The sequence below is a fragment of the Rutidosis leptorrhynchoides genome, chromosome 2 (assembly GCF_046630445.1).
Source record: "Rutidosis leptorrhynchoides isolate AG116_Rl617_1_P2 chromosome 2, CSIRO_AGI_Rlap_v1, whole genome shotgun sequence".
In the NCBI taxonomy this organism is placed as follows: Eukaryota; Viridiplantae; Streptophyta; class Magnoliopsida; order Asterales; family Asteraceae; genus Rutidosis; species Rutidosis leptorrhynchoides.
In genome coordinates this window covers 250,531,092-250,540,599 of record NC_092334.1, presented here as the reverse complement: position 1 = coordinate 250,540,599, position 9,508 = coordinate 250,531,092, and the positions used below count along the sequence as shown (strand labels likewise).

The window sequence follows — 9,508 nt, the reverse complement described above, 5'->3', positions numbered from 1 at the left end:
TTGAAACTAGACATGGTAATGTCTACAAATAGATGAAATGAAAAGAACTTTTTGATGTCACTCACAGTTGAAACTTGACATCACAGATTACAAACGGTTTAACATTTGGCAACTACTGCATGAAAACTTTTGAGAACTGATTTTCGAAAAATAATTTATGGAAACTATTTTAAGAAACATACGATGAACTATTACTTAAACTGGTAGATTCACTCAACTTTATGTTGATCCGTTTTGCATGTTTTATCTCAGGTATTAGTTTCTTTTGCTGCAGAACATTGCTGTTACATAGAAGTCAACCCGAGCACTGGGACCAGAGTTAACATTCCATTAATGGATTTTGACAGGGTGTTATAAGCGTGAAAAAACGCAAAAACTAATTTATTTTGTAAGTAAGGCACTTACAGGAAGCGAGATTAACTATGCGCCAATGGAAAAATTTGTATACGCATTGCTCTTAACTTCACGAAGATTGCGGAGATACTTTCAAGGATATCCTATTCATGTTTTAACTGATTTGCCAGTTAAGCATGTTCTCAGCAAGCCTAAAATATCTGGAAGGCTTGCTAAATGGGCGATTGAATTGGGATCTTATGAAATAACTTACCTTCCACGAATTTCTGTGAAGGGACAAGTTTTGGCAGATTATCTTGCAGAAATGAGAGGCGAATTAGAAGTAATTCATGAGCAAACAGAGTTGCAACCTACGCGGGGTGAAATATGGGATTTATTCACCGATGGTGTGTCATGTGCAGAAGGTGCGGGTGTAGGATTAATTTTGACAAGCCCAATCGGCGAAGAACATAAATACGCATTGTGTTTTAATTTTAATGTTAGGAATAATGAAGCAGAATATGAGGCGTTGCTTACTGGATTAAATATCGCGCATAAATTGAAAGTCACTAAGTTGCGCGCTTATGTTGATTCGCAGTTGGTTTCTAATCAGTTCAATGGCTCTTTTGATGTGCATGAGTTGTCTATGCAAAAATATTTAAAATTGTTGAAGGAAACTGTAGCAACATTTGAGCACTTTGAGCTCACACAAGTTCCAAGAAGTCAAAATAAAAAGGCAGATGCATTAAGCGATCTTGCAGCCTTAACCTTTTCGCATTTTCAAAAGCAAGTTTGGTTAGAAGAATTGCCAAACAAAGCAATTGATGGCGGATTAGTTGTTGCAGCCATTGAAGAAGTATGACCAAATTGGATGAGTCCAATCATTGAGAATCTACGCAATAATGTACTGCCAGAGGATAAGGATGAAGCAAGGTTAGTGCGTATAAGATCGTCTATGTATACCATTGAAAATGGCGTCTTATATCGCAAGTCTTATCATGGACCACTAATGCGATGTGTTGGTCCCGCAGAGGCAGAAATGATTATTGAAGAAGTACATAGGGGTTCTTGGGCGCTACATTCTGGTTATAAGACTATTGCGTCTAAAATTATGCGATTGGGTTACTTTTTGCCAACTCTATATCATGATGTGGCAAAAATAGTTAAAAGGTGTAAAAGTTTCCAAAGGCATGCACCGTAGAACAGGAAGCCAAGACACGATATGGTTCCAGTAAATTCACCATGGCCGTTTTATGAATGGCGATTGATATTGTTGGGCCATTTCCTACAGGTGCAGGAAACGTGAAGTTTTTAATCGTTGCAATTGATTATTTTACAAGTGGGTAGAAGCAAAAGCATTGTGCATGATCAAATGAGTGCAAGTGTGAAATTTTGTTTGGAAACACATTGTTTGTTGATTTGGGATTCCCCATGAAATAGTAAGTGATAATGGGGTGTACATAGCATCCCTTTAAAAGTTGGTGTGAGGAACTCAACATTGTGCAAAAAATTACTTCTGTTGCACACCCTCAGGCCAATGGGTTATGTGAAGTTACTAACCGTAATATTGTTAGTGGCATTAAAAAATGTTTAAATGAAAAGCGAACATGATGGCTTGATGAGTTATCCAACGTGCTGTGGGCACATCGCACGACATTTAAGAAGAGCATTGGCGAAATACCATTTAGTTTAGTGTATGCTCGGAGGCAATGATTCCCGCAGAAATTTTTATGCCAACACATAGGGTTGCCAATTTTGATGAAACAGCGAATAATGATGCTTTGTGCGAAAATTTGAATTTCGTGGAAGAACACAGATTAATGGCTGCAATAAGAGAAGCGAATAATAAGCAACAAATTGCAAAATATTATAACAAAAAGGTGCGTGCTTTAGCCTTCGATGTTGGTGGGTGGGTTCTACGTAATAATGAAGCAAGCCGCACAGAAAATGTTGGTAAATTAGGACCCAATTGGGATGGTCCCTACCAAATAATAGCAATCAATGCAGTTGGCTCTTACAAGCTTGCTGACATCGATGGAAGAACAATCCCTAATGCATGGCACGCTACGCTGTTAAAACGATATTACGCATAAGTTGCAAACAACATGCAAAATTATAATTTTGGACTGCGAAATGTATATGAAGTTTTTTGCAGAATAAATGATAACTGTTTGTTTCTTTGAAATGGAATGATACTTTAATTAGCGGTTTAATACTTATAATTGCGAATTGGTTAAAGTCCATGCACAATGTTATTAAACACGCAAAATTTATAGCGAGGGAAAAGACCGCTATATCGGAATATATTTTATAAAAGTGTTAGCGAAATGATGGAGCCTAAATATGTATGATTTTCCTAAGTTGTGAGTTTGAGATGCTTCGCTATAATACATATTTTACCCAAGGATCGTTTCGGCGGACTTGGAACATTCGCAAGGTATATTGATATTATACAAGTAAAAGGTTGTTTCGCTAAAGTAAGTCTTTATTATGTGCACAATAATAAATGATTGAAAATGCAAAGGACAAGTCAAGCGATTGACAATATAAATTGAAACAAAGCGCTATAAAAATAAACAATTGCAATTGATTATGATAAAAGAAACTTTATTGATATTAATAAAAACACAGAGACAGCTGCGTTAGCTGTTACAAAATATAAAGCACGAAAACTACTGCGCTTGTTCGCTATCCTCTTTGCCAAGATTGAGCTTCATTATATATTCAGCAGTTGCATTCCTATTTTTGCTAAATGAAACAACCTTTGGGATGGGAATCTCAGCAATATCCGCCTTAGCGAGTTCATACATTTCATCAGCCTCTTTGTGGCTTGATCAAACCAAAATTGATTAGTGTGAATAGATTTCGGGTTTGAGTGCTTGATTTGGGAAAAAGAGTGAGTCGATTATTTTAACTCCAATAATTGTGCAAACTCCGATTTAGAATCTGGATTCCAAGGAAGTAAAACAATCGATTAGATTAACCTTATTCAATTGGAATCGAATAAGTTAATATCTAAAAGTGAGGATTAGTTCCGACGATGATCGGAGCATTGATCGGAATTGAGTTAACGACTGGAGTAATGCTACCGTAATTAATTTGGGCAGAGTAACATTAATGCATCCAGTGTTGTGTGAATAAATGACATTTTTAGCGTATTTATAGATGTTATGAGGGAATGATGACGTGGCACATGTCCCTTTCATGGTTGTAACAAACTTTGCCAATCCCGAGGGGTGACGTGGCACCTGTCCCATTCATGGGAATAATCGAGCAGATCCTAACAAACTTTCCTAGATTCGTGGACTGACGTGGCATGCAACTTGCTTGTATGCTTGTTCCGGAATGAAGTGTCTATTCTGGGACAGTGCACTTTCTCCGGGACAGCGTGCTTGTCCCGGAAAGATGTTTTTATGTGGGGTTGGAATGCTGACGGTGACGGTACCAGCAGCATGTCGGTTCCGGCTAAGGTATCACGAGGCTCTCAGTCTAGCTGAGAAGGTTTTGCTTTCTATTTATTCCAAGTGTTTCTTCACGGCTACAATCATCATGACTGGCTACATGATGCCGGTTACGTATATGCCTTCCGGGCTGGGTTTTTGTATGATGTTCCTGACTAGCCGTTCTTCCGTCGTGGTAAAGTTGCTGAGATGATGCCAGATGATTGTTGGGAAAGGGCCCTTTGTCCGAGATGTACGGTGCCGGGTAAGATCCTAGTCGGGATGCTTATTTGTTTTGAGACGGATCATTATGCGTATCATTAAGTCCCCCCAGTTTGATGGTGGTAGCCGGATCGGTTTTCGTCGTCAAACTTTTTTAAAACGAAGCCATGCTTCCGATTGGATGTGCATTTAATGTTTGTCAACGTGAAAAGACAGTTTCTGCAAATACGCCCCCCTTTTTTTGGGTTTTTTCCATTTTTTAACTTTTTGGAACGGCGTTCGAGGGACTTTTTTTTGCAATTTTAATCATTGCTTTTGCCAATCCATCTTTTGAACTGAGCCGTTGGATAGATTTTCTTGAAACCTATAAATAGCCTCCCTTTTCCAATATTTTCACTTTTTTACAGCTTTCGTACCCTAAACATTTCTTCTTCAAAAAACCAACAGTTTTTTACGAAAGAAGGTACCTTTTCTGTTTCCCTCTTTTTATTGCTTTGCTTTTTTGTATTTTCGTATATATGACGGATTAGTCTTCCACTTCTACTAGTGCTCCCGAATCTTCTTCCAAACCTTCTGTAGATGTTAGTGGTATCATGAGTCAAGTATGTGATGGATATCTTGACGAAATGGTATGGAAGTACCCGTTTTTGACCCGTTATACGTTAGGGTGCCTGATGCTATCCACCGGTGTAGTGACCCTGAAAATTTTGACTAATTCTAAACCAAACTCTCGATACGATTTAATATTTTTCACATGATAAGCAAAGTCTGTAAAGTTGAGTCTCAAAAATTTTGAACTGTTTCATACATTCAATTGACCTTCGACCATTCCCGACGATTCACGAACAACTATTTGTAAATAATTACATATATATTTAAATATATATATAATAATATATATAATAATATATATATAAATATATATATAAATATTACTTGTAAATATATAATATTATATTTAGTTGTTTAAAAGAATATAATTAATATATTTATTTACTTAAACTTGTTAATTAAGATTTGATATATATATAGAATGTGTATATTGAAAATGAATGATTTCGAGCCTAATTAGTAAACGTCAGTAAAACTCAATTGACGTTTCGTTAGTTTTAATATAGATATATATTACATGTTCATGAAGGACTAAAATAAAAGTTGAACTGTAAATCGATTACGAAGATGTTAGATTTGTTGAAAATATTTTTACCTTTTTAAGTTTAAATATTAGTACTCCGTACATATAAATCGGAACAGAAAATAAATAATTTTCGAACCTTTTTGATCAGGTTTCAAACAGGTAATGAGTGAAATAATTAAATTTGTTTAATCTAAAAATTTAGGATTTTTAGGAACACTTTTATGTATTAACTGTTTAGCAATGTACACGATATAATATCCGGTTGAAAGTGTCGGCAAGAGAAAACTGTTGTTTAAGACCCGTGAATTTAATTATTAATATTAACAAGATCACTGTGTAGTTTTGTTTCCTTCTTCACAATTATTATCTCAGAGGTTATATGTAAAACATGGTATATATATAAATATATATGCAATGAATGCATAACTCGTCATCACCACAACCACAACCACCTTTCTATTATTTGATCAAGCTTACTGTTCCAGTTATATTCTTCATCAACCTCCATTACAACCAAAAGCTGTCACAAGCATATGACTTATATGAAGATGACAAAACATGTACTAGTTTCAATCACAACCCACTTTCGTACTTTACGTTTCTTGTCTTAAATCAATCAAACCCCACCTGCATTCCTAATTCATTTTTTTTTCTTTTATGGAAACATCTAGATAAATACACACCACATTTGATATTTTTTTTCTTTCTCTTTCCTCTCTTGTAACTCGACACACAAACCACACCATTTTCTATATATGCAATATACATATACACACATAGAGAGGCAACCAACACAAAACCCAATTCATTATTTCCTTTCTTATGTTACTTCTCCACCTTCAACCATTGATACAATTCACCACCTTTCTTAATAGAGATATACATCGCCAACCCGTCATCATATTTTTTTTATGTCTCTTGTCATACTCGAACCAAGTTCAACCACACCAAATTCGTGATAATTTCTTCAAGTTTCTGGTTTCGTTCCTCGGATCCACAACTGTCGATCAACCGGCCAAACCACCATCTGTAACCATAAGTATTTGATGATTTATTCTTAAATCAAACAACACCCACTTCATAAAACCCATCATCATTATTAATGCTACGTACCAGGATGTTTCTACTTTCTTGTTTTTCGATTCCAACAACTATCAAACCCATTTTTATATTCTTATTCGAACCACCACAACTTCATGATGCACCACCACAAACCCAAACCGATACCTCCATCTCTCCTCTCTCTTTTACTCTTTCTCTCTCATTGATCAAAAACTTTCTGTTGCCAACCCATGGATTTGAGACATCATCACAGCTAAATACATTTTCTTCATCTCTTGTGATCAGACTTATTGATCACCATCTAATATTTTTTTTTCCTTGTGTTCCCTACTTGATGGACAACGAATTATGGGAGACAAAGGTTGGTTCCTTTACACATGCTAAACAATGGTAACACTCCACTACTGCCCACTTTCTCATCCGACACGCTTTCTAATTTTTTTTTTATATATACAAACAGTTTTCTTTTTGCGTAATGGGTTTTATATCTTGAGCCTCATTTCATTAATAAATGGACTACTTATGTGGGCTCGTTTGATTATATTTTTGGGCTGTTTTGAATTACAAAGCCACACACCATGGAGCTTGTTGTGTTACGAAATCAAAAAAATTTAGGATAATAACAATCAATTATAAAAGGATGATGATAAGTACAATAGATAATAACGACGAGGTGATTGAGATTTTGATTATAATGATACGTTGAATATGATAAAGATGATAATGAAAGAATGATGGAATGGTGATGGCGATGTTAATATGATTATGATTATGATTATGCTAATGATTATAGTTATGATCATGCTATGATTAGATTATACATGAAGTAAGATGATACGGAAGATGGTGATGTTGATGGCCGATCACTTTGTATCAATTAAAATGGACGTGCAAAGTTTTTTTTTTTAGGTAGAGTCTTGAAACCCCACTTCCAACTCATGTGTCGTTCAATTGATGGGAATCCAAGAAAAAAAATGAAATTTGGTTTTATGTAGCAACTTGGACCGTATGTTATTTAATCACATAGTGGGCCGATGACATAAACATACCACTTGATGTTGTAGAGGATGATGTATGATGATGAGGATATTGATAATACATGAGGGTGAGGCGTAATAGTGTTGATGATAAGAAAGAATAAGAAAAAGATGAAACAGAAAAAGATCGGTTATATGTATATAGTAATGGAATATAATCAGAAAAAGTGGTTAGCTTGGATGGTTAGAGGGGGTGTCGTGTTTGCGAGAGGTCTCGGGTTCAAGCCTGGGCGATGGCAGTTATTTTTTAAAGTTGTCTCTTCAAAGGTTGTACATTCAATTTTTATTATTATTATTATTATTAAAAGAACCTTCATTTTTTTAAAATTATCACTTTTATTAACATTATTAGCATTATCAAAAGTATCATTTAAAATTATCATTTTTATTAAGATTTATATTACTATTATAACTAATATTATTAGTAAAACTACCTTGTTATTTAAAATTTCATTTTTATTATTATTAATTTACCATTATAACAAATAAATATTTTGTATATATAAAAATATACTTATACTAAAATTATATTAATATCACCTATAATTTTATATTAAAAATATTAACATTTCTATTATGTATATACAAAATAAATACATATATAACATGCAATTTAAGATATGAATATATTAGAGTTTAATACAAATTATATATTAACTACAACATTAAATATACAAATACTATATAATCAATAGATGAAATTATTTGATTTTCATTATATATTTTAATATATATATAAATGATATAGGTTCGTGAATCCGAGGCAAACCCTATACTTGTTCAATGTCGTCATATGTATTTTTACTACAAAATACATTAGGTGAGTTTCATTTGAGCCCTTTTACTCTTTACATTTTTGGGACTGAGAATACATGCGCTGTTTTTACAACTGCTTTATTAAATGCTTTTGAAATATATTTTGAACTGCGAATACATGAAATGCTTTTATAAATGTTTGATGAGATAGACACAAGCAAAACATTCCTCGAATGAATTATTATGCAGACAGAAGTTCTGCGGATTATTATTGAATTATGTGGACATGATAATTGCCACCATTGAATTATGTGGACATGATAATTGCCACCATTGAATTATGTGGACATGATAATTGCCACCAGTTGATGTGAATGTTATATATCTAGAGAATGATTTTATACACAGGTTATGTGTATGTTATTTTTGTGCACAAGATATGTGTACGGTTACTATGATTTATGAAAATGGTTTCGTACGCGAGAAAGATGTACTGTATTTAAATGATATAGCATGTACATTACAGGTGGGTATAGGATTCGGGCCCATTTGTAACATGCAGCTTTTAAATCTTGTGGTCTATCAAAATGATGAATTTTATTGTTTATGATAAACTTATGAACTCACCAATCTTTTGGTTGACACTTTTAAGCATGTTTGTTCTCAGGTATGAAAGAAATCTTTCGCTGTGTATTTGCTCATTTTAAAGACATTATTTGGAGTCGATCAACGCAATGGAACCAGATGTTGGTGACTTTGTCCAGATGGATTAGGACAGGGTATGACATGTGGTATCAGAGTGGTGGTCTTAGCGAACTAGGTCTACATTAGTGTGTCCAACTGATAAGTCGTAGGATGCATTAGTGAGTCTGGACTTCGACCGTGTCTGCATGTCAAAAGTTTTGCTTATCATTTCGTGTCAAAAATTACCTGTTTACCATCCTTAGAAAATTATTTGCTTATCATCCTTAAAGTCTAGTCACGTCTTACTGCCTCTAAGGCATAGACAGTGTATATATAAATTCATATCTTAGCGTATCTGTTATTGTTACCTTTGCCTGAAAGCTTCCATAGATTCCTCCGTAACTTATGGGAATTTAGTATTATATATGCATATGTAAACTATGTATTGCAGGGTACTAATCTACATCCTATAATCTATTTCTTATCGAAAATCCTTCATCTGATCGTACGAAATGAATCCCTCAACCAGTTCGAGTCCCTCAGATTCTGACTACTATTCTGATATGGAGTTTCCCTAAGCTCCAAAAGCAGTGTCACCATAATGAATCATCCAATCAGCCATCCCCAATTTATCTGATGGGTTCGTAGTCTACTTAATAGTTGTAGGAAAGAAGAAGGTGATCCTTTTCACCAACCAAATCCACCTCTTGGCAAAGAACCTGAAGCACTTACCGGTGAACCAGTCCAACATATCATTTTCACCCTCATTTCTCAAATTCTCGTCATGATTACATAATATCTCAGATTCTAAACCTTATTCATTCGTTCGTTCCAAT

At 34.5% G+C, this 9,508-nt stretch overlaps 3 protein-coding genes across 3 annotated transcripts; all 3 read left to right on the top strand.

Moving 5' to 3' along the window:
* Positions 1-430: 430 nt before the first annotated feature.
* On the top strand, positions 431-1,195 carry LOC139888643 (uncharacterized). Its single transcript, XM_071871639.1, has one exon. It carries the CDS (start codon positions 431-433, stop codon positions 1,193-1,195), a length of 765 nt encoding a protein of 254 aa, XP_071727740.1.
* Positions 1,196-1,204: 9 nt separating this feature from the next.
* LOC139888642 (uncharacterized) lies at positions 1,205-1,534 on the top strand. The gene has a single exon (XM_071871638.1). The coding sequence runs from the start codon at positions 1,205-1,207 to the stop codon at positions 1,532-1,534; it is 330 nt and encodes a 109-aa protein (XP_071727739.1).
* A 508-nt stretch (positions 1,535-2,042) lies between these two features.
* Positions 2,043-2,426, top strand: LOC139888641 (uncharacterized). The gene has a single exon (XM_071871637.1). The coding sequence runs from the start codon at positions 2,043-2,045 to the stop codon at positions 2,424-2,426; it is 384 nt and encodes a 127-aa protein (XP_071727738.1).
* Positions 2,427-9,508: the final 7,082 nt, after the last annotated feature.

What these genes read in the sequence shown, in the direction of transcription:
- LOC139888641 (XM_071871637.1), top strand. Translation starts at nt 2,043, where the DNA reads ATGATTCCCGCAGAAATTTTTATGCCAACACATAGGGTTGCCAATTTT.
- LOC139888642 (XM_071871638.1), top strand. Translation starts at nt 1,205, where the DNA reads ATGAGTCCAATCATTGAGAATCTACGCAATAATGTACTGCCAGAGGAT.
- LOC139888643 (XM_071871639.1), top strand. Translation starts at nt 431, where the DNA reads ATGGAAAAATTTGTATACGCATTGCTCTTAACTTCACGAAGATTGCGG.